At 40.2% G+C, this 26512-nt stretch overlaps 1 protein-coding gene across 1 annotated transcript; it reads left to right on the forward strand.

The window, feature by feature from the left end:
• Nucleotides 1–253: 253 nt before the first annotated feature.
• LOC149025435 (putative LRR receptor-like serine/threonine-protein kinase At1g53440) lies at nucleotides 254–22976 on the forward strand. Its single transcript, XM_089143575.1, has 6 exons — nucleotides 254–264; nucleotides 357–510; nucleotides 797–1007; nucleotides 1141–1378; nucleotides 22267–22417; nucleotides 22537–22976. Exons 1-6 carry the CDS (start codon nucleotides 254–256, stop codon nucleotides 22876–22878), a joined length of 1107 nt encoding a protein of 368 aa, XP_088999701.1. The 3' UTR covers nucleotides 22879–22976.
• The last annotated feature ends 3536 nt before the right edge of the window (nucleotides 22977–26512 follow it).

The following is a 26512-nucleotide window of genomic DNA, read 5'->3' on the forward strand; positions in this document are numbered from 1 at the left end:
CTCCCAAGTTGAGTATATTGCGATTCAGTAATTTCCCCCATCTTCTCTTATTTGCTCTCTTGTCAAATCTTTATTTTTGATTGGTCTTGGTCTATGCTTTGATATTGTATCAGAACTTCTATATGCTCTCCTTTACTTCACATGTCTACTCTTTATGCTTTGTGCTTTATTAATTTATTGGTTTTGATTCACTAGTTTTTATGTATTTCACACTTATTGTATCTTCATATTGTTATCACATGCTCTCACCAACATGCGTGCTTGGTATCTATAAAAACCAATATCTATGCAAAATGCTTATAGATGCCACATTACATGCACATATCATTAACTGGATATATTATCTATCATTATAGTTTCATCTGTGTAAGGAATATTACTAATTCTATTGAACTTAAAGCCATAGAGCTACAAACAGGTCACTTCAGTTTGAGACAGATTGTGGCTGCAACTGGGAATTTTGATGCTTCAAATAAGATAGGTGAAGGTGGGTTTGGGCCTGTATATAAGGTATGTCAGTGTTCAAGTCTTTGACTTACCCTTCTCACTTGTCACCATCAATCTACATCTTATTTTTTGGATTGAGCCATTAAATTAATATGGCAGTAGCATGCCGCAACACTTTGATGTTGTTAATTTGCTTCAGTCTTCAATAGAAAAGACGAAAAGGTAGGATGTAAATGAAAAGTTTAACTAAGGTTGGGAATAGAAAAGAAAAGAAAAACAATTTTATTTCAAAATTTAACTTGTCTATTTAGGTAAAATAGTGATTCAAATTTTACTTGTGTTGTCTTAGGGTATACTATCAGATGGTAAGGTAATTGCTGTCAAACAGCTTTCTTCCAAGTCCAAGCAAGGAAACCGTGAATTTTTAAATGAAATAGGCATGATCTCTGCTTTACAACACCCAAATCTTGTGAAGCTTTATGGATGTTGTATTGAAGGAAACCAATTGTTATTGATTTATGAGTATATGGAGAATAATAGCCTAGCCCGTGCACTATTTGGTAAATCCTATACTATCATCGTGAATAAAATGTCTACTCTTTTAGTAAATGAATGATAGTCGCTGAAATTGTCTATAATAGGTTTGCACAAGAATTTATGGCTAAGTGATGATAAGTTGTGATATGCATTTAGGTTTTGAAGATCAAAAAATGCATCTAAATTGGCCGACAAGGCTCAAGATTTGCTTGGGGATTGCACAAGGTCTAGCTTATCTTCATGAAGAATCAATGCTGAAAATTGTCCATAGAGACATAAAAGCAACTAATGTGCTGCTTGACAAGGATCTTAATGCTAAGATTTCGGACTTTGGTTTGGCTAAACTTGATGAAGAGGAGAATACCCATATTAGCACTCACATAGCTGGAACTATGTGAGTAGTTTCTTTCTTTCTTACTCTTCTTTTCTGCATGTTAATATAGTTGTCAAGTTACTCATGTCATAACCTAAGAACTACCTATCCATTCAGTCATTTTCTTATGTGAAGATGATAACATACATTTTCCTTTCACTAGTTTTTGTTGATTATTTTGCTTTGCTTTTGTTAAATATGTATGTTCTAGACTTCATCGATTATACATTGATTTATTAGGTCGTTTCTAGCATAGTTTTATCAGATTGCATTTGTATGATTTCTGTGTTGCATATAAGAATGACTATATGAAATATCATCGTCGTTACATATCATTTTTTTACTGCATGTCTAAGCTTCCTCTACAACACCTTGGATTGTCTAGCCACGTAGGCAACTATGCATGTGAGGGATTTCTTATTTTTTTTCTGCCAGAATTTATGAGATCTACATTCAATTTTAAAAGTCTATACCATATTGAGATGTTCTAACAAAAATAAATAAATAAATACAAATTTGATGGATTCGGTCATGGAGATAGAAGGGCTTATGCCCTTGGTCCATCCATTTAGACAGGTCATAATTGGTGAACATGTTTTTTTTTTTTAACATTGCGTATCATATCAAATGAAAGCAAGAAAAAATGAAAAAAGTTGAAAACCTAATCATTCTTGGATTAGTGCAAAATTTAAAATTTATCTAGCATAACTAGATTCAATTAATAGAGGTGTAAATAGAAACCATTAAAGGAAGAGTTTAGATCCTTTACCTTAGTGATGTTCTGCAATGGATCTAGACACTAGAGGTGCCTCTTTGCATTCCCTTTCCCTTCTTTCAGCTTGTGTATTCTATAGGTTATTTCCACGCTTCCAAATTGGTGAACCACAGTGATGGTGGTTCAGGATTAGCTTGGAGAATTCGTAGAGCATAGGAGAGTATTCTATATCATCGGTGCACTATTTGGTATTTCATCCCTTTATTTATAATATTTTCCCTCAACCCTAATTCCTTAATCGGGGTTTTCCTTAGACTCATCCAAGAGAGGGAAATTAATATTTATAGTCCTGCTTAGACTCAACTAAATAGAGGAATAATCATCTTAGACTACATAACCATTTTGCCGCCACCTATGGCGCAAATTGTAGTGGGACCCGCCCACTACGATTAACATCTCCCACTTGCCACAAGGTGGCGGATTTATCCAAATGCTTTCATCAACTCTAATCCTTTCAATGTGGAAATGGAACGTGCGACCTAAGAGATGTATCTAGGGTAGAAGTGCTATATCAAGTCTCCATCAAACCAACATAGCACATCACTGGAAAATGATCTCATTATACCCTAAACAATTCAATTATACCTAGTTCCACATTCTCGATCCCTCATAGTGAGCAATGCGAACTATCATCATATGATGTATTTATGACTTTGTCAAATGACAAGTCGCCCGGGCAATGAGTCACATCACTGTTGGGTATAGAATGAAAAGTTTTCCTATAGCCCTCATGCTATTTGGATTATCCCCAACTACTTTCTCAGTCTTGTCCTGCGAGACTGCAGCATCCATGATCCTAAGGAACAAGCTAAAGTAGCATCACTGGGTGTCATCTTCGTAGCATAGTTTAAAGTAAAGGGTACATGTAAGATCAACAAAATGTGATTTTGATGGCTCACATAGTGACGAAGCAGGGATCCATTCAATCACTCTCATCATCGGTCGACTTCAGCACATGCAACAAACATGCATGCTATGGCGTAACTCCCATTGATATGGGCATGTCACAAAATAAAGAAAGAAAAACATCTACGAATCTTGGTTTAGTCACTACCTAAAGCGCCTAACTTGATTCTTCTACAATCAGCCACTCAATGACCAATTATAAAAGATTCACATTCGGCTACAATACAGGCAACATAGAAATGTGATGATTCTATGTTCGACCATTGAGGTCTGATCTTAGTTCCAACTAAGGCGCCTGTCATTGGTTTGAAAGCCCCCTAAAGCCTTACAAACCCATAGGCTCATCTTGCTCGCTATCTACAAGCAACAAGGCGAATTACCCGTGTGAGTGGGTCAATTCAATGCCTGGTGACATCTTTATAAAATATATTAACTCACTTATCATAAACATGTGTCAAATATGCACGTAAAACAATGATTTCACTATGTCCAAAAGAAGATGTCTTAAAAAATAAAAGAAAACATCATTCACATCTAAGACCCAAACTCCTAAAATGTGACAAAAAACACATGTGGAGATGTGGAGATGTGCTTTAAGAGAACTTCTCCCTTCGCAATCATATCTCGGATAAAATGGTAGCGGATCTCTATGTGTTTGGCTTTTCCATGGAACTTAGCATCCTTAGAAAAAGCCAAAACTGTTGTACTATCAGTGTGTAGGAGCACCACATCATTTGCATGTGAGAATAGCCTGAGACTTCTCAAAAATCTTCTAAGCCAAACTGCCTCTTGAATAGCAGTTGAGCATGCAACATACTTAGCCTCCATCGTGGACAAAGCAATGCATGTTTACTTCCTGCTACTCCAAGAAATAGCTCCACCTCTAAGGACAAAAACATAACCTAAGGTAGACTTTTGCTCATCGTGATTATTGCCCCGTCAACATCACCTGTAACCTCTCAACCTCAAATCTAAGCATGAGATTGTCGTCCCACGAAGGTAACAGAAAATCTTTTTTACTGCCTGCTAACGGGTAAGTCCTGGGTTACTCTGGTAACGACTGGCCATCCCAACAACATAGCAAATATCTGGGTGCGTGCACATCATCGCGTACATCAGACTACCAACTGTAGAAGCATAGGGTACTCTTGACATTTGACTTTTCTCTTCTTCATTCTTAGGGCATTTATCTAGGCTCAGTCTGCACATTTTGTCCATTGGTGTGTCAATGGGCTTAGAATTTAGCATGTAAAATCATTCAAGGACTTTGTCTAAGTAAGTTTGTTGAGATAAACCAAGAAAATTCTTTGAGTGATTCCTCACTATCTTGATGCCTAACACAAAGTTGGCTTCGCCCATCTCCTTCATCTCAAATGTGGAGGACATCCACTCTTTAGTGGCGACAATCATGTGAGTGTCATTGCCTGTTAAAAGGATATCATCGACATATAAAGTGAGAACTAAGAATCCTTTCTTGGACCGTTTTATATACACAATGATCTTCTTCAATCACATCAAAGCCATTCGAAGTTATGGCATGATGAAATCTAAAATACCATTGTCTAGACGCTTGTTTGAGGCCATATATGGAACGTTTTATGCAAGAAACTTTGCTCTTATGTCCCTTGGACTCAAAACCCACTGGTTGATCCATATAGATCTCTTCGTCCAGTTCTCCATTGAGAAATGCTGTTTCAACGTCCATTTGAAAGAGTTCTAGATCTAGTCTTGCTAAAATGAACAATATAAGGCGAATGGATGCTATCCTCACCACAACGGAGAATGTCTCATCATAGTCCACACCCTCTCTTTGGGTGTAGTCTCACGCCACAAGTCGTGCCTTATATTTGTCAATTGATCCATCAGCCTTACGCTTAACCTTAAGAACCCATTTGTTCCCAATAGTTTTGCAATCAGGTGGAGGATCAACCAATGCCTAGACTTGGTTCTTTTCCATTGAACTCAACTCATCTTCTATAGCAGCCAACCATTTGTCCTTAGCATGTGATGATAACGCTTCCTTTAGGGATGCAGGCTCCTCCTCATCAGCTAAGGCACACAATAGGGCGTCCCTATGTCCTCTTGTGCTTCTACGTGCATTAAGATCACATTGGTTTATGGGTGTGTCCCCACCAGGTACACTCCCACTAGGTTCACAGTCTATATTTGTGCACCCACTTGGTGCACTATGACCAATATCATATCTGGCGATTAAAGGATGTGTTCTATCCCCACCCTCGCCAAGAGGATTTGGTATGCTATGATCCTCTATCTCATAGAGGTTAAGATCTCTATGCATATCAGATAAACTAAGGTAATCTGCTTTTAGAAATTCGACAGCTCGTGACTCAATCTCAGTCATACCTCCACTAGGGTGTTCACCGTACATAATGTATCCCTTAGAGCTATTAGGATACCTCACAAAGATGCATTTATTAGCTCTAGGTCCTAACTTCCGGTACTTATGGGAAGGGGTGTGAACATACGCAGCACAACCCCATGGTCGTAAATGTCCTAGAGCAGGTTTTGTACCTTTCCATAGCTCATAGAGTATAGATGGTATTGAGTAAATGGTACTCTATTCAAGATATAGGCTGTAGTCTGAAGTGCATCTCCCCCAAAACTAATTGGGAGGTTTGCTTGCGCCATCATGGACCTAACCATGTCCAATAGAGTTTTATTCCTTCTTTCTACTACACCATTTTTTTGCGGAGTGTTAGAAATAGTTAATTGTCTCACAATTCCTTTTTCTTCACACAATTCTTTAAATTGTTCAGATAAATATTCGCGTCCACGGTCAGTTCGCAGAATTTTTAAATTCCTACCTAATTGATTCTCAACCTTTGTCACAAAGCGTTTGAAGCAATCTAATGCTTCATGATGGTGAGCAATCAAATAAACGTAACCATATCGCGAATGGTCATCTATAAAGGTGAGAAAATAGGAGGTTCCATGTCTTGCCTTAACATTCATGGGTCCATAGATGTCAGAGTGTACTAACTCTAATGGTTGAGTTGATCTGGGTGCATTTCCAAAAGGCTTCCGATGAGCCTTTCTAGCCAGACAAGATTCATATATGGGCAGGTCTACTTTAGTGAGTGAGCATAAAAGGCCGACTCTAGGTATCCGTGACATCCTGTCCTTTCCAATGTGACTTAACCTAGAATGCCATTTTACAGATTCTATATTACTGTTAACAATTAAAGAAGAAGAATTAGAGATAACAGGAATCAAAGCTAATTTAAAAAGTTCATTGTCAAGAATGCAGTGGCCCCATATGGCCCCTTCAGATAACAAATCCAAAGCACTGTTGGAAAAATTGAAAGAATATCCAAAACTTAGAAGTGTTGAAATTGAAACTAAATTATGCATTATGTCTGGTGCATAGAGTACATCATGGAGGATCAAACGTGTGGCCCGTTCGTAAGCTAAGTTGGATTGCTCCAATGCCTTGAACATCAATGTTTGCACCATTTCCCATGTAGATTCTATGCATTCCCAATGACACTTTGCGCTAATTTATGAAACTGTCTCTTTCCCGTGTGACGTTCCTGGCTACTCCTGTATCAACAATCCAATCTGATTGTGTTAAGGCAACCAGAACATGTGTACTCACAAAGGTACAAGGAAAAGATAAAGATGGTACCTTCTTTGACTCAGTGCAATCACGAGCAAAGTGTCCCTTCTTTTGGCAGTTATAGCACGTTACTTTGGACATGTCTTTATTACCCACATGCTTTCCACATTTCTGTTTGACCATTGCTTTCCTAGGTGCCGAGTTCCTGGTACCTACTGATCCCTCTATTAAGTCCTTTACATTTGGGCCATTTGCCCTTACGTGTACTTGCTTGAGCAACAAGAGCAATTATGCGAGTCACCTCTAGGCGCTCCGCTTCCATCTCAAGGTGTTGAGCTAGATCAGCATAGTCTTGATGCTCTCAAGGTGAGCAAGTACTTGTTTCATTGGTGCCCAAGAATCGGGTAGGGTCCTAATCAAGGCCTGGATCTGTTGCTCATCAGAAAGGTCATGTCCAATATCTTTTAATTTGTGAACCATTTCCTTGACAGTTCTAATGTGCTTAGTCATTTTATGCTTAGGGTCCTTTTTGTACATCTCAAACTTGAGGATCATACATTGTAATCTGGTTGTGGATGTACCACCAAAAGCACGCTTTAGCTCGTCCCACATGGACTTAGCTCTAGGGAAACCCTCATATTCCCCTTTAGGTCATCTTGCATGGCACTTAGCATGAAAAGCCGTGCACTTCGGTCTTTCTTTGCCCAAGCATCATACAGATCTTTATCTCTACGAGACTATGCAGTCCCTCTTCCTATGGGAGGATTGGTCGGTTCAGTCATTTCCATGGTAAGATGTTCTAGGCTATCTTGGTCATTAAGGTAATACTAGACTTTCCGTTGCCACTTCTCAAAGTTCTCATGACCGAGAAGTTTCTCACCCATGAGAAGGTCAGTAATCAAATTTTTAGAGGCCATCTAAACTACATCCAGAATGAGAAAAGACATAGTATATTTTTCACCATTCATTGGATTTTTTTTTTCAAATTAATTATCCTCAATCCATACTGTGGTGTCAATCATCTAACAATGTTCGATGTCAAACCCCACTAATTATGTATTGAGATAATTAATTTAAGTTATTCCAATAAAGTATACAACAGAGGAATGGGCATCTCCTATCATATAATTGCGCCATACATATGGGTGCCCATGGGTCCCACCAGATGAACCCAAAATTTGGTACTTCTAATGACACATCGAGTCAGTACAAGATTGTGATGCACAGTATGGTGGCAACCCTATTACATGGCTTCTAAAAAAAATAATTATAATTACAACTCTTTAATTACATATCAAAGAATCATACTACAACACTAGTAGGATGTACCACACTTTGCATCATTCTCAAGTATTAATTGTAATGTACATATATAAAATGTGTCATTATGATAACACCAAACATGATCTTTTTCAAAAATAAATAAATGTCTTTATAGTCTATTTTGGAAGAGATTGATTCTCCATCCATTAAATGGAGCGAATCAAATGTCTAAAGTGCCATTAGAGGGTTCTACTGCTAATTAAATTTTTTTGCATAATTATCGTAGCAAATAATGTTTAAAACAATATAACAAACATGGCAGCAAAGCTAATGATCATAAAAATTGCACAAAAACAAATTTTATGCAAAAACATAGAAAAATTCATTCATAAATAATTCCAGGCTAATATCTTTTTAATTCATAGATTAAATATGGTGTTAGAAGAACTCTATTGGTTTGAGTTTGTAATTAACAATCATAATGTCAGGGGTTCAAACCTCACTCCAGCAACAATCAAATCAGAATAAATAAATTAAAAAAAAAACTGCTCACCAAAAAAAAAAATTCACGTTCAGAAAACGTGAAGGTTCAAAATTTTTTTATTTTAATAAAAAAACCGGCGAAACAACACAGTAATGGTGAACTTTTTTTTTTTAATTAAAAAAAAAACTTCCTTCCACATAAAGAAAAAGAAAAAAAAAATTCTCATTAAATTTCATACCACAAATTGGGTAGCGGTCAACAATTGGTTAATATTAAATTTTATACTCATTCATGTCAATGAGAAAAAATAAAACCCATGATTTTCATCCTAAAACAACCAACACCCATAAAACTAGCCGTTGCCAGTGACCCTAACCCCAACCTAACTCTGATGCATCCAAAATCTGCTCAACCCTTTGATCTCCTGAGAATGACCAGCAAAAACGAATGTCAGATGTGGCCCGACCGCTGGGATCGGGAGTCCACCTCCGAAGGCTAAGTCAGTTGATGAACTTAATCACAAACGGCTTTGCTAGAGCACAGAGCTAAGGAATGAATAACGAGAATACGATTCAGATTGTATCCGTCCTCCCTACCTTGTGAGTAGGTGATGTCTTATATAGAGTGTACCTTCGAATTTCCTTCGTTGGATGTATTTGAGCCTTCTTCGGATAGTCGTTGGATCTTAACTAATAGATCTGTTGAGTAATAGATCTCTACTAGGTTGGACTAGTAGATGACTCCTTTGATAATACGATCGTTATATGGTAGTTATCCATATAATAGCGATGAGTGACAACCGGCAAATACTGGTAGCCGTCATTAGGTTGATTAACCTATTCCGATTGTATCGGATTAGGGCGTGCTTGTGACTGAATTAGTTTTCTTCTTCAGCAAGCTATCTCATGGACCCGGCTCGCCCGGAAGGAGTCGATTCCTTTCGCCCAGATCGGAGTCGAGGGTAAAACTAAGATTGAACCAGGTTCGGTTATATTTTCTCTATATCACGAGCCCCCCCAGACCAAGCGTTTGGTCGCTTTTTCGTCGAACAATTGTTTTGCATAATCCCCAACCCATTAAATGTCATATCACATTTAATGCGGCTGTGTCGCTTTTTCCTCGAGCATTGTGAGTATCCTCACTCTTTGTGGGGGTGATGCCATGCGTCCTTTATAGCCGAAACTATTGTTGCTCACGAAATCGAAACGACGGTTTTGAATGCCTGTTTTTCGATTCGTGAGTTCAAACTTTCAAACCGTCCCCAAATCTCGATCATTGATGTTGTGTCCATCTCGATCGTACACATCCTCGAACACTCGTGCAAGTGCTTAAAAGCGGTTCGTTGTCTTCGTAGGTTTTATTCTCTGTCTGGAATTTTGAAACCTCGTCGTTTTCTTCGTGCCCTCACGATTTTCTCACTCTCAAGCTTTCTGCTTCAGTGATTCAGTAAGTTTATTGACTCCTTTGCAAAGTTTACTTTCGTCTCTAGGTTTCTTCTTTCTTTAGAAACCACCATCAGACTTTTTAGTAATGGAGGGCGGTAGGGTTTCTTCAGAAATTCCTCCTAAACTTAACGCCGGTAAGGGCGATACTGGTGATGAAGCCTTTGCCTCTGTCCCCTCTGAGCAGTCACATAGCGACAAGAAAACCCTAATTGGTCTCTGGCGTGACTTCGTAGAAGTTAGCCAACTAAGAAAAGCAGAAGAAAATGCTGGGACTTCTTCTGCCTTTCCTGAGTTTGGACCATCCAAGACTCCAAAAGGTGACTACCAAATCCTCTGGCCAGTCCAAACAACCTACCAGGTCCGCTGATGGGCTTGGTTATGTTGCTTCCTCCTTTACCGAGGAAAACCTTCCTTTAGCAGTCCAGTGCTATGACTTTCCTTCTTCGTACCAACTTAGGGCTCCCACTTCTGATGAGAGGGTTGATTCGATCCTTCCTGGCAAATTTTCCCTGTACATAGATACTCTGGAGAGCGGAGTTCGCTTTCCCTTCTTTAATACTTTGTTTTCTGCTATTCTAAATCATTGGGACATTTGTCCCGGAATGCTTCTTCCCAATAGTTGGCATCTCATCGTCGGCTTTTTGGGTTTATGTTTTGAGCTTGGTATCATACCTTCTCTTCCTCTTTTTGTACATTTTCATGTTCTTTCTCTTTCCCATCCTCCTGGCTAGGTTGTGCTTTCCAAACGCAACAAAGTTGAGCTTGACTGGTCGGGCAACATTCTTGCCACGAGGAACTTGCCCTTCCAATCACAAAGGGTGGCGCAAGAGGTATTTTTTCTGTCGAGTGCCTCAATCAGATCTTAACTTCCCGATCACCCGGAAACTGTATACTTCATATTCTGAGGGCAGTCGGGTCCCTTAACTATCCAAAGAAGATAGAGCTGCTGTCAGGAAGATCAAGTCAATTCCATGGTATCAAGAGATACATGGGCTTGAGATGGAATACAACTCCATTCTCCAATACTGGGGGTTGGCTCAACGTGAGCTTTCTAACTGCCACGTTTCACTTTCTTGAATGTACTACGAATTTTTTCAACTTTCTGACTTTCGTCTTTCCCCTCTCCCATCCGAACCAAAAGGAAGCACGACTCGGTCGATGCTTCTGCCCTGAAGAAATCCAAGAAGAATAAAGATTCTAAGGAGATCTTCGTCCCGCAGTGGTCTTTGACGTAGATAGACTGAGTCACGCAAGATCTCAAGAGAGCTGCCAAGTGGAGCTCTATCGACCTTATGCCTGCCAACCGTTAGGCCTTTGAGACCTTGCAAGATGACGTTCTCGTTCATCTTTCCACAAGGTATTATTTTTCTTGAGCTTTTACTACTTGCTTTGTAATCTCTCCTGGGATTTCTAATAATCCTCCTGCCTTTCTAGGAATGCTGTGTTGAGCTTCTATCAACACATGGAGGCATTGAGCCGAGTTGGTCGTAGCGGCTCCTTGCTGCAGACCTGTGAAGAGAATTTGGTGAAGGCCAATCCTGAGGTGGACCGGCTGAAGAAAGCAGCTGAAGAGTCACAAGAGAAGAATGAGGAGGCCATAAGTTCTTTGAGAAAAGAACTTGATTTGTTGGTCAGTCATGCTACTGCTGCCAAACGCAAGGCCAAGAAGCAGAAAAATGTTGCTACCGCGTTCGGCGAAAGCCTCAAGTTTCAGGCCAAGGATAACGAACGCCTGAAGAGGATGACAGTTCCTAGCAAGCCTGAACATCTTTCACAAGATCTTCAGAGGGACTGCATTCGGAAATATCTGAACAACGTTCCTTTCAACGACTTGTTGGGCTCCTTCAACCTTCAAGCTTATCGAGAGGGGCAGAATGATGTCTGGAGAAAGATTCTTTAATCTAATCCTTCTTGTGACACAACTCCCTTTCGGGAAGTGTGTCACAAGGAAATCTTCAAGAAGCTTAAGCTGCCTTTCCCTGATTGGGTTTTGGAAGAAGAGGATCCTTATCTAGCAGATCCAAACATCGAGAAGTATCTTGCTGACTCGCCGCCTCTTCCCGAAGAACCTCAAAAGCTTGCTTCGGACAAAGATTCTTCGGCCGACAATGAGAAAGAACAATAGGAAATCTTCTTTTTTTTTGTGTAAGGGTTGGCCTCCCATGGTCTTCTATAATGAAATAGAAATCTGTCTTCTTTTTCTCGAACTCTTCCAATGATTGCCATAATACTTTCTCATATCGTACTCAGAGAATTGTCTATTCCCTCATGCAAGAGATATTTTAGAATGAGATAAGTTATCACGTAGATTAACTTATACCTTAATTGAAGATATCGTTTGGGACATCCAAGAGATGCGTTCGGTTAATTTGATTCTTCCAAAATTTTTGTGACACTTGAACTTTATCTCCCAACTGCTCCTCCTTTATGACGAAGCCCAAACGTTTCCTTGTATTCGTGTACCAGTTGCTCTTCCCAAAGAATTGGAAATACTCTATTATTTAATACTGGTGCGACGGTTGATATTTGGCAGTATCCTCGTATCAGGTGCACACTGTTCCACGTGGAAACCTAGGTTAGCCTTCCAAGTTTCGAATTTGAAGCGCTGTTATCCCCTGACCGTTGACCCTGCATTTTTCGGAATTCGAAGCGTCTCTTCCATCCTGCCCCTTGATTAACTTGGGCTTTCAATAGTTGCATCACTCCTTGAGGCTATTTAAGTTCCTCAAGGGTGCTTCATCCTTATCTTGCTATCAGCAACTTATTCTTGTTTGCCAGATTTGCAAAATAATATTTTGTCTTCCTTTGCTGTCTCTGTACTCTTATCTTCCAACAATATCTTCGATCAGAACCTGAACAAGTAAGTCTTCTGCTTTGTCATTCAGTTTTATAACAAACTTCTCCTTCTCCCTGAGTAATCTCCATAGTATTCATACTTGGGGTTTACTCATTACGAAAGTTCCCTGATGGGTGTTCGTTACTTCATATGTTTGACAGAAATCTAGGGTTTTCCCTTTTTTTGCTATAATTTGTTGGATTCTCGTACTGATGCTGTTTGCTTTTCATTTGTAGTGCCTCCAAGAATTAACGTGGATAATATTAGGGCTAAATCTTGCAAGAAGACTGCTCCAGTGCTGACGAAGGTTGTTCCCTTTGAGGTGACTGCAATTGGTGAATCTTCTAAACGTGGGGAGATTGCTGTTGGTGAATCTTCAGATCAGATTCCCACAGCTTTCGTTGATGCTTCTCCCACGCATCCTCTGCCTAAAGAGACCGTTCGGTCTTCTAAGGAGGACGTGGCCCCCTCCGTCGTTGCTCGCACTGTTGAAACCCCTACTGGCACTATGCTGGAGTCCTCTTCCATGATGAAGACCCTTCGGGCCTCTGAGGAAAATGTGGTCCCCGCAGCTGTCGTTCGGATTTCCAACTCTAGTGCTTGTTTGGCATCCTCCTCCACTCCTTCCATGGAGCTGGAGGATTTTGCCACTAGGAAGCGCCCTCGGTTGTCCGATGACGTGTTCCATCCTTCTTGGTCGCTGAAAAGGTCTGACTTGGTGATAGGCAATTTTGACAAGGCACTAGAATGGTGCACTGCTGTTCAAATGCCTGCCAAGAGTAGAGCCCTTTCTACGGTCCCAGATAGAGAACTTATGAAATCACTGGTGATGTAAGTTTTTCTTCATTACCTTTCGTTCTGAATATTTCTTCTTTTGCTCTTGACTAACTCTTAAGTTGTTGCAGGAGTCTCACTGGTAGCTTCGAGAACCAAGTGGAAGTAGCCTTTAGACTCAGTAGACTGAGTGATGAAGTTTCTAGGCTTCGGGTAGAATCCAAAGCCAAAGATGCTGAGATTGCTCGTCTTGGAAACCAAGCTTGGGAGATTGCCCGAGAGAAGAATTCCGAGAACAAGCGTCTTCGTTCGGATTTGGATGATACCAGGGAGAAGATCCGGCAGTTGGAGTGGGAAGTTGGAAAGCTTTCAGCAGGGGCGAAAGGGTCTGGAGCTGTGTCAATGTCCCAAAGGCAAGCTGTTACCCTTTTGCTCGAGTCCCTTTCAACTGATGTTCGCAGGGCTTGCATCTTCAAATATTTGCATAATAAGCCTTTCGTTGACATGCAAACGCTTATAACTTGCAGGCATACCGGGATGGTGAGAACGATGTATGGGAATTGATACTAAGGAGAAATCCTTATTTCAACACGACTCCCCACCGCGCCAATTGTCATCCTGAAGTGTTTGCAAAGCTGGGACTTCCTCTTCTGCCTTGGGCCAAGGATGCAACGGACCTTCCACCTCCAAATCCGGATATAATGCATCATCTTGATGACTCTGTCTCCTTTTAAAGGATTCAGTTATGAAGAGCTTGCCTTGAATGCAGGTTTGATGAATGATCAGGCTTCTTCTGGAAAAGTTGGATAAAGAGTATGGAATTGCAGAGGATTTTGTATTTATAGAATGCTTCGGAATCCCCGAGGGAGATAAGAAAATGATAACATATGTTTTCTCGACTCTGTTCTTCTTCTTCTTCTTGAATCTGTGTTGCTTCTTGACTCTGTGTTACTTCTGACAAACCTGCTTCGATCTTGTTTTAAATTCTTGATGATCACCGATGATGACTTTCCTTTTTGACCAAATGAAGATTGTATCTCAACACTTGTTATCTCAAATGTATGTTTGATGTAAAGGTTGGCCCCTTCTGGTCATTTAAAGGAATAAAGAATTAAATTAATCTTTGAACTTTGTCAGTCACTTGAGTCTTTGTTGTAGTAGGTCTTAGTTGTTTCAAAACAATGCCTTTACTTAGAGATTTATGTAGAAATTCATTAAGTTTGAGAAGGAACTCACTCGGGTTTTAAACCAATGCCTTGTAGAAGGTCCCACATGGGTTTTAAACCGATGCCTTTACTTAAGAATTTTCGGAGAAATTCAATAAGTTTGAGAAGGAACTCACTCGGGTTTTAAACCGATGCCTTGTAGAAGGTCCCACACGGGTTTTAAACCAATGCCTTTACTTAAGAATTTTCGGAGAAATTCAATAAGTTTGAGAAGGAACTCACTCGGGTTTTAAACCGATGCCTTGTAGAAAGTTCCACATGGGTTTTAAACCGATGCCTTCTGATTTTGTCGCTGGATCTGATCTTAAGTGTTGTGTGATGCCCCCAATCAAAAGACAGTAGTTGAAAACTGAGAATTGTATTGATTGAGTTGAATTTTGTTACATCATGAATGAAAATGATAATCTCCTCAAGGATAGTATTTCTTCAAGTGCCTGGCATTTCACGAACGATCCAACTCTTTTTGGGTTGTCATGTTCTTTAGCTTATAAACTCCCGAACCGACCGGTTTAATAACCATATATGGACCTTCCCATGAAGGGTTCAATTTCCTCTGATGGAGTGGATCTGAAGCTAAGGTATTTCTCAATACCATGTCTCCTGCTATGTATCGACGATTCTTCACTCGGGAATTATAATGTGACACTATCCTTCGTTGATAATGTTGAGTTCACGTTTTTGCTTTTGCACGAACTTCATCTAACAAATCAAGGCTATCTAGCAATCCTTCTTCGTTCACTTTTTCTTCAAACTCTCTTTCCCTTAGTTTTTTAGCCATTACTTCAACAGGTGCCAACGCTTCAGATCCATAAGCCAGTTTAAAAGGAGATTCTCCTATGGGTGTTTGAACCATAGTTCGATAGGCCCACAGTACATTATGCAATTCTTCGACGCATAAAGCTTTATCAGCTTCGAGTCTTCTCTTTATCCCCTCAAGTAATGTTCGGTTTGTAACCTCTACTTGGCCAATGCTTTGGGGGTATGCCCCTGATGACATATTACGATGCTCGATCAAGTAAATTCCGCAAAATTGTTCAAATTGTGGATTATCGAATTGAGTACCATGATCAGTCACGATTATTTTGGGCATCCCGAACCGATATATGATTGACTCGAGCACGAACTTCTCCACCTTTCTTTTAGTGATGGTTGCTAGGGTGCTAGCCTCGACCCATTTGGTGAAGTAGTCAATTGCTACTATGAGATATTCTCTTCTGCCCGACGCCTTGGTGAATTTTCCCATGATATCGATTCCCCACATCGCAAAAGGGATGGAGTCTAGAATCGAAGTCAAGGTTTCAGCTGGGCATTTAGATACCGTAGCATGGATTTGGCAATTGCTACATCGACAAACATATTCCATAGCAGCATGCTGAAGCTTAGGCCAGTATAGACTGAGCCTCAAAATTTTGTGTGCCAGGGCTCGACCGCCCATGTAAGCACCACAAATTCTTCATGTACTTCAGCTAGAGCTAATTCCGATCCTTCGAGATCCAAGCATCTCAAAAGGGGTTTGGAATAAGATCTTTTGTATAGCCTTTCGTTCTGCATAATGAATCGGGCTGATAACACCTTGATTAATCTTGCCTCCTTTGGATCCTCTGGCAATTTATCATCTCTCAGATATTCTATGATTGGATCCATCCAGCATCGCTCTGCTTCAATATAGGATATCTTCGTTTCCTGATAACTTGGGAATGTTATTTCTACTATGTAGACCAAAGGGTCTAAATTCTTTTCTTTGGCATCGGCTAGTCTTGATAGCTCATTTGCCATTGTATTTTCTTTTCTTGGGATCTGACATACTTTCAGATTCCTAAATTCTTTCTGCAATTCTTGCACAATCTCTTGATATTTCTATAATCGGGGTTCTTTAACGCCATACTCACCTTGTACTTGATTGACAATAAGCTGTGAGTCACTAAAGATAGTTATGTCTGCTGTCGCCAATGCTTTTGACAATCGAAGTCCAGCTATTAGGGCCTCGTATTCTGCCTCATTGTTACTTGCTTCGAATGCAAATCTTAGTGCATAACGAATAACAAAACCTGCTGGACTCTTCAAAAGAATTCCAGCTCCTGCTCCTTGCTTATTACTCGAACCATCCACGTATACCTCCCAAATGGTTGGAATAGTGGGTTCGATAATCTCTTCCACTGGTGCAGTAGTCTCTACTACGAAATCGGCCAATGCTTAAGCTTTAACCGCCGCTCGAGGCTTAAAGCTTACTTGGAACTCGCTGAGTTCAACCGACCAAGCTACCATTCTTCCAGACAAATCAGGTTTACGAAGAACTTTACAATGGGGAAAAGTGGTAAATACCTCAATTGGATGAGCCTGAAAGTATGGCCGTAGTTTTCTAGCTGCTTTCATAAGAGCCAAAGCCTGCTTCTCGATCTGAGAGTACCGTGTCTCCGCGTCAAGTAGTACATGGTTGACATAATAGATTGGCCACTGCTTCTTGTCTTTTTTCCGAATGAGTAGTGCACTTACTGCCGAAGGGGATGTTGCTAAATATAGCTGTAAAATTTCTCCCTTCTCGGGTCGGGACAATAGCGGTGGTCTTCCCAGTGTTTCCTTCAGATCCTCAAAAGCTTTCTGACACTCCTCAGTCCATTTTGCCTCCTTACTGCCCCTCAAGTCTTTGAGTGCTTTGAAAAAAGGTAGACATTTTCCCCCCGACTATGAGATGAACCGATTCAAAGCGGCTACTCTCCCAGCTAAGCATTGCACATCTCGAACAGTCTTGGGGGCTTCCATATCAATCAAAGCCTGTATTTTGGCTGGGTTAGCCTCAATACCTCTTTGTGATACCATAAAGCCCAAAAATTTGCCCGACGAAACTCCGAAGGCACACTTCTCCGGATTCAGCTTCATTTGGTATTTTCGCAGTACTGAAAATACCTCTGTTAAACCTTCAATGTGCTTTGTCCTCGCAGTGCTATTGACCAGCATATCGTCAACATATGCTTCTACATTCTTCCCGATCAAATCTTTAAAGATTTTGTTGACGGCCCTCTGATAAGTAGCCCTTGCATTTTTCAGGCCAAACGGTATGACTTTATAATAAAAGCTTTCATGATCAGTCATGAAAGCCGTAAACTTCTCGTCCTCCTTGTTCATGAGGATCTGGTTATATCCTGAGTATGCATCCATGAAACTCAATGTTTCATATCCTGCCGTTGCATCTATCAACAAATCAATCCTGGGCAACGGGTAACAGTCTTTAGGGCAAGCTTTGTTGAGATCTGTGTAATCTGTACACATCCTCCACTTTTCATTTACTTTTTTGACCATTACCACATTGGCCAACCAGATTGGACATTCAATGGGTTCAATGAAACCAGAGTTCTTCAATTTTTCAACTTCGCCCCGAATGGATTCGTACTTTTCTATGGAGAAATTTCTCCTCTTTTGAATAACTGGTTTCGCCTTTGGATCTATCCAAAGTTTGTGCTCTGCAACTTGCCGATCAATTCCTGGCATGTCGTCCACAGACCACGCGAAGACATCACTGTTTTGTTGAAGAAAAGACTTCAACTCCTTTTTGAATTCTTCCAGCTGCTCAGACCCGATATAAGTAATTCTTTTCTCATCGTTGGGATACAACAGGACTTGTTCCAACTTTTCAACCGACTTGAGCCTTTGCATTTCTGCCTCGTCCCGATCATCCCGTACTTCTATTGGTAACGCCATCACCTTTCTTGGGCCCTCCTTATCCTTTAAATATGCAACATAACATTGCCGAGAAATTCTTTGATCAGATGAGACCTGACCGATCCCCATCTCTGTCAGGAATGTTATTTTCAGGTGCTTCGTTGAAACTATAGCACCTAACTTTGATAAGGATGGTCTCCCGAGGATGACGTTATAAGCCGGAAGCTCTCGAACCACCAAGAAGTTTACCCGAACGGTAGCCTCCTTGGGGAAGCTTCCAATTGATAGGTCCAACTGTACTGATCCTTCCGCTATTGCAGACGATCCTGCAAAGCCATATAGATGCATGGATGAGGGCTCCATCAAGTCTTCATCCACTTTAAGCTTTTGATAAGCTACTTAAGATAAAAGGTTTGCAGCAGATCCGGTGTCAACTAACACCCTATGTACTTCACGGCGTGCGATTTCTACCTTGATGACTATGGCATCATCATGAGGTAAACAGACGCCTCTCTCATCTTCCTCACCGAAGGTGATCGAACCCTCACCATTCGGCCTTTTATGCTTCTGTGTTTCTCCGGTCCCAACAAACTTGGATTTGGCTTTCAGCTTCCGGAGCGACTCAGGTTCAGGACCTCCAAATATTGTTAGTATGGGTGACCGAGTGGCATCGACCACTTCCTTACCCTTCTTAGACTTTGGAGCCTCCGTCGGTTGTTCTAGGCTAACCGAACGGTCCCTTTATTACCTGTGTCTCACTGTTCCGCTCGTCTTCCTCTGACGAAGTTGGACAAGTGTCACTGAGATATCAATATTTCGATATCCGCTTTTAGATGTCTGCAATCATTGGTATAATGACCGTAATCCTTGTGGAAACGGCAATACCTTTCTCGATCCTGCTCCCCAGGCTTGGTGGGAAGCTTTGGAGGCCACTGCAAGATATTTTGTTTCTTGATAATATTTAAAATATCAACCCGAGGAGTATTTAATTGAGTATACTCACTTTTACCGGGAGATCTTTGTTGCCACGCCGGATGAGGCTTTCCGACTCGATCACGAACAATTTGCTTCGGCTTCTGTTTATTCTCAGGAGCCTTTTGTTCTTTTGTAGAGGCTTTATTATCCCTTGGCGTTGATATCCGTGACCTCTGCCTGCTTTTGGCATCTTTGCACCAGTTCAACATAAGTTGTAGGCATATCTTGAAGTAATAACTCCAAGAGTTGTCGGTTAGTGAGTCCAGTGAACAAAGCAATTTTAGCCACTTGCTCATCTAGATTCTCGATCACCATTGTGACCCAGTTAAATCTTTTCAGGTACTCCCAAATCAATTCACTTTTCCCTTGTCTGATAGTGAACAAGGTCTCCTCTGTCTTTTTTATTTGAATTCCGCTTTGGAATCGCCCTATGAATTTGCGCGCCAGTTCTTCAAAATCCACGATCTTTCCTGACGGGAGATTCGAAAACCATTTCTTGTCTGCTCTTGTCAAGGATGAACCGAAAACCTTGCACAGGATTTCATCGAAATTACCCGCTATAGCCATTGTCTGTTGATAATAATTGATGTGAGAAGTGGGATCTCCCGAACCATCGAACGTGGAAAAAGTCGGCAAACGAAAATTGTGAGGAAACTGATATCCGGAAATGGGCCTGGCAAACGGAGTTTTTCGAATAACCGAATAGATATCATCAGTTATCCTCCCTCTCGCCAATTGTCCGAGCTTTTGATTGATATTGGCCAATTCTTGACCAATATGTGCTGATCGATTTCCAACGACAAGATCAAGCAACACGATCATTTTCTCGAGCAACTCGTCTGATAGTTGGTGAGTGAGTTCGTACTCCTGCACCCAACCTTGTATTTGAATCAGTCGTACTTCCTTGCGGTCTGTCGAACCGATCGTCTCGCCTAGGGAGTTCTCCAGTTCTCCTAGGTTCTCTTTCTCGCCATCGGTTGCCATCCCAGAAGTTTTAACTGACATTCTGTTCAACGATCAATCGCTGCTCTCGTTGCAATGCACGCCTTTCTGCATCACGATGATCGGGCGCTTGTGGTGCCACCACTTGTCTGATTAGCACACGAAGTGCCTGACTTATCTCCAAGATCTGGAGTTTAAGTTGATCCAGTTGATACTGGAGTGGATCCGGAGGATTATTACCTCCTTGACCACCATCCTCCCGCACTTCATGGGGTCGACTTCCCTCTGGAATATCTGGATTGTTTAATCCAGGAATTTGGACGCCAGCATCTCGCTGGGCCGCAGCAGCCGCTGCTGCTGCCAATGATCTAGTCACCATGACTTTCTGAAGCGTTTCCCACATACGGCACCAAATGATGCATCCAAAATCTGCTCAGCCCTTTGATCTCCTGAGAATGACCTGCAAAAATGAACATCAGATGTGGCCCGACCGCTGGGATCGGGAGTCCACCTCCGAAGGCTAAGTCAGTTGATGAACTTAATCACAAACGACTCTGCTAGAGCACAGAGCTAAGGAATGAATAACGAGAATACGATTCAGATTGTATCCATCCTCCCTACCTTGTGAGTAGGTGATGTCTTATATAGAGTGTACCTTCGAATCTTCTTCATTGGATGTATTTGAGCCTTCTTCTGATAGTCGTTGGATCTTAACAGATAGATCCGTTGAGTAATAGATCTCTACTAGGTTGGACTAGTAGATGACTCCTTTGATAATACGATCGTTATATGGTAGTTATCCATATAATAGCGATGAGTGACAGCCGCCAAATACTGCTAGACGTCATTAGGTTGATTAGCCTATTTCGATCGTATCGGATTAGAGCGTGCTTGTGACTGAATTAGTTTTCTTCTTCAGCAATCTATCTCATGGACCCGGCTCGCCCGGAAGCGAGTCGATTCCTTTCACCCCGACCAGAGTCGAGGGTCGAACCAAGATTGAACTAGGTTCGGTTATATTTTCTCTATATCAAACTCGAATACCAATGTAAAAAGAAATCATTAAAAGGAAGAGTTCTAGATCATTTACCTTTGTGATGTTCTGAAATGGATCTAGACACTGGAGGTGCATTTTTGCGTTCCATTTCCCTTCTTTCAACTTGTGTACTCTATAGGTTTTTCTACGCTTTCAAATCGGCGAACCACAGTGATGTAGGTTCAAGATTAGCTTGGAGAATTTGCAGAGCATAGGAGAGTATTCTATATTGTCGGTACACTCTTTGGTATTCCATCCTCCATCAACTCTAATTCCTTAATTATGATTTTCCTTAGACTCATCCAAAAGAGAGAAATTAATATTTAGAGTCTTGCTTAGACTCAACTAAATAGAGGGGTAAACATCTTAAATTACATAACCGTCTTGTCGCCACCTATGACGTAGTGAGAGCCACACACTACGATTAACAAGAGGAAATAAAATTAACTCAAGTTAAACATGTGCTCTGCAAATACGAACGTGAAAATATAGGACAAGCTAATAAAAATCTAAATAACTAGAAAAGAAGAATCTGCAACATAAAACATGGTTGTAATCAAATCCTTCAAAATGATTTGCAAAAATATGAAAGTTAAATTTTGAAACAAATCCAAATTAACATTATTCTGGTGAATTCTAAGGGAAAAAAAAATTAAAATTTAGATAACAATAAATGGTCAAATGACCGGATGAACTACAACGGTTAGTCAAATGCAAAACTTAGTTTGACATCAGATCAAGACAATGCGAAATTAAAAGTATTTTAATTAAATTAAATAAATACAGATATCTAGTGCCTGAAGTAGTCTTATTTCATTTAAAAAGATAACAAAATCTAGAACCATGCAAGAAATAGTAAGTGTGAGACCCGGGGCTACTTTGAGTTAAACGCGCCTACTAAATGCAATGATGCCAAATGCGCATAATTCATTTGATATGCCAACATTGCAGTGAAATAGTTTCTAGTATGATATTAAATATAATATTAATACAATAAAATTTTTATTTTGTAGAGGATATATGGCCCCAGAATATGCGATGAGGGGTTACTTGACGGACAAAGCAGACGTTTACAGCTTTGGAGTTGTAGTACTAGAGATTGTCAGTGGAAAAAGCAACACAAATTACAGGCCAAGAGAGGATTTTGTTTACCTTCTTGATTGGGTAATTAAGTAACCTCGATCAAATTTATTTTTTAATGGAAAGAAGAAGAATGCTGCTGCACCTGCATGGTTGTGTACGTAGCTTTATCTTGATATATACATTTCTCTTCGATCTCACAGGCTTATGTCTTACAAGAGCAAGGAAATCTGATAGAACTCGTGGATCCAATCCTTGGGTCAGACTACCAAAAAGAAGAGGCACTGAGGATGTTAAATCTAGCTCTTTTATGCACAAATCCGTCCCCTTCTCTCAGGCCTGCTATGTCTGCTGTGGTGAGCATGCTTCAAGGCAAAATTGCAGTTCAAGCACCTGTTGTAAAGCGCAGCAGCACTACTACTGAGGATTTGAGGTTTAAGGCCTTTGAAAAGCATCAAACATGGTATTCAAGCACTTCCCAAGAAGGCAGCCAACGAACTGAACAAAGGTCCTCAGAAATCATGATTCTCACTGATCCAGAGTGACCACAAAAGAGAAACAAATTTGCTTCGAGCAATAAATGTGACATTAGGGTCGGACAGAGGATTTTCTTAATTGGAACCAAGTAATAGATTTGGGAAAATTAAACGACTAGTTACTTTTAAATTTTTTTGGTTACCAAGTAATGCAGCAAGTTATCTATCTTTATACATGGTCTGGTTCAAGGATATACACCTATTTCACATTCTGCTTCTACTTCAGATCTGAACAGGCTCTCAACAACACCAAACGATTTTACAGAAACTTGCGTCTATTGAGTATGTAGATGAAACCAATAATTTTGCACTTCCTTAGCAACAAAAAGGAAGGAAAATAACACATCATCTTGCTCTCTTACAAGGAGAGGTCGTGACCACCTTGTCTTCTCTGGACCGCTTCAACGTGTAGCTGCAAGTGCATTGTTTAGCTGAGGTGACACTAGATGGGCTATGATTTCTCTCTTGAGAACCTGAAAATACCCCAAAAGAACACATTATTAATTATCTAAACAGTGTAAATCAGTAAGGAAAATCTAACCATCAGCTCATCCAATCAATTCAACAAAGCTATCATTAGCAATAGAAAACAAAATCGCAGGACCATGTAAAGTTTGGGTGGCAATAGATTGGACCTGAGTTTGTATGATCTATCTTTGTTCGCTTGACTAGATTTACATTCTCTAGCCATGACTTTCTTTTAACACCCAGGGCATTGCACTTAACTACTGGATCAATATGTTCCCTTGAAAAATAACAGAAAAATGCTGATATCATCAGAAAATTTATTCGTCTGCAAATGATAAAAGGAGAATCCAGCTGCAGGAGGCTCCCACTACAGCAGGTTCCGGTAGGCCAAATGTATAGCTTTGTCCCCACATTTTGGATAGGCTGTCTCCAAGTTTTGGACTTGCATCCTGATGGTTGCAACCGTTGCATCAATCTTTGGCCACAGTTGGCACCTGGGAGAACTGCAGTCTACATTACCTAGGTTTTGGATTTTTTTTTTTGGAGAGGGGGGGAGGGGGTCGTGAAGGGGTGGGTGGTTGGCATTAAAGGGAGTGGGGAACATAGAACACATTACCGGATGCTACTGCTATAATTAATTAGCTTTGTACCTGATCTTCTTTTCTTCTCCAGCTGGTTGTCATCTTCAACTAGGGGCTTTCGCTTATCACAAAGCCCACTGTGTTCGTTTGTTTGATGATCCTTTTGTTCACCTGAAGAGATGCAATTGGGTTAACAACTCTGATGTTTGATAAATTCAATACGATGAATACTGTATATAAAGGGGAAGTATTAGGCATTGAGAACATGATGGTACATCAGTTATCTATGGCATCTCTGCCACCACATTAAACTTGCATTATATAAAAGTTTGAAGCATCTAGGCAGAAAAGTACAATCTCAATTATTTTTCAGTAGACAACAAGAATAAAACTGGAAGAGCTTATACGATCAGAAATTTTTACGCCATTAAAAGGTCCATGACTCCATTATCAACAGGAGTATATGAGTTGATAAATTATTAAAAGTAAATGTTAGCTTTCCATATTGGAGGAACATATGTACTTGAAGGTACAAAAGTCATCAACACCACCATTATAATAATTTACAGCAGGAAATTAATTATAAATCTGTTGGTAATAACTCCATTTTATCTCAATTCGATTAATTGATGGAAAGATCATTACCTAGATTTGTTTTCTTAAACTATGGAGAATCTATAGCGGAAGTAAATTGGATCCACGTCTTCGTTCCTCCACCAAAGTTCCACCGAGGTGGTTCCACAATTACTAGGAAAGGGAACAAGTTCCACAACCCAAATGCCGTGTGGAAAGGATGGAAGAGTGATTTAAAGCAGGGAACTCATTTCCTGTGTTTCTAGGAGAGAGGGGGAGAGAGATGGGAGCCGCCTCTTTTCTGGAAAACTTACATAATGCAATCACACTCACTTGTGCGGTGGTCACCAAAATATATAACTCTATATTTTGTAACCGCCCTAATAGTGAGTTTTCAATATTGCCCTTGGGCATATTATTAAACTAATAATTATAAAATCCCAACACAATCAATACCCTTGAAAGCAGCTTCCAAAGTACTTATAAAACAGAAAACAGATCACCTATCAACATCAGTACAACATATCTTTTGCAAATGCCACTCGCTAAGGATCTAATCTAAGTTCATGTAAAACCTACCATGTCGAAAACCCTTTAGCACCTTTGACTTTTTGATTGTCAAATAGGCTGAAAAGCCCAACACCCTTCATTATAAGTGTTGATGGATTACAGCTGGCAATGGCAGTAAGTAAATCAAAAAAGTTTTATGTCCAGTTATTTCTTTAGTTTAGGGAGCGAGAACCCGATATCTTTTCTACCTCATAATTTGGTGACCGATAAGATTGACCATATAATCGAATAGAATAAATCATAAGAAATTCATTAACCAACCAAGAAAACTGAGAAATTCCCACTTTTATTCTTTGCCTTCTTGAGAAGTCCTGGATCGTTAAATTGCAGTTTGAAAATGAATAGATAAAATATATAAACATTACTGTCTTCGGAAGCTGAAACAGATTTGAATCTCTTGCTTATCTGGTTTTTTTTTTTTTTTTTTTTTTTTTTTTTGGTAAACTGGGAAATTTATTTGAAATGAAATCCTCTAGGAAAAGGGCACCTAGAGGCGTCAAAGTGCAGGTTCCAGTTTAGTATGGGGGGGGGGGGTAACAGAAATGAAAGATAAAGGGGATTGAGAGTTTGCAAATGAAGCAAGTTTATCTGCTACATGGTTTCCTTCTCTAGTGGTGTAAATGAAGGAAATGGATTCAAAGTGGTACAAAAGTAATCGAATTTCTTCAAGGATGTTTTTGATTATCCATGGTTCCTGTTCCTTCTAGTGGTTCAAGAGGTTGATAATTGCTTCATTATCTCCTTCAAACATGACTTTCTTGAAATTCTCTTTGATGGCAAGATGGAGGGCTGTTCTGAGGGCTTCAGCTTCAGCTTGGAGAGCAGATAAATTTGATTTGGAAATGGCAAAGCATAAGAGGACATGGCTAAGATGATCACGAGCTATACTTCCACCTCCAGCGCTATAATGACCATTCGAGTTCCTTCTTGAGGAACCATCAATGTTGAATTTGATCCAGCACATAGGAGGAGGAGACCAACTGATGCTGACTTTCTTCCTCTGCAGTTTCTTGCGACCAGATTCCAAGGAAAAAAGCACAGATATTTGGGAATCCCATTAATATTGATTCCCTAAGGCACCTCTAACTTCTCCTACTACAGTGAGTAAGAATCTTGATAGATCAATTGCAAATAATAAGAGGAAAGAGCTAAGTCAACTGAGACATTTGGTTAGATGCATGCATAAGAAAAAGTGGACGTCTGAATTTTCTTTGTCCTCCTCAGACTGAATATATTTGTGACCTTGTGATAATCTGCAGGGAATCAATGTATTGCAAGTAAGGACTTCCTTTCCTTAATTACCAGCTAGTGAGAATTTGCAAAAGCCAGCATGATTATGGTGATCGATTGTTAAAGACAGACAACTCTCCTGAATCCTGATGCTCGCTCTTGCTGCAGGTTCCAATGGTTTCTGGAAGTATCTGAGTTCTTGTGTGTCCAGTGTTCAGTTT

Source organism: Hakea prostrata, chromosome 2 (assembly GCF_041222555.1).
Source record: "Hakea prostrata isolate BN-2017 chromosome 2, UWA_Hpros_2, whole genome shotgun sequence".
Lineage (NCBI taxonomy): Eukaryota > Viridiplantae > Streptophyta > Magnoliopsida > Proteales > Proteaceae > Hakea > Hakea prostrata.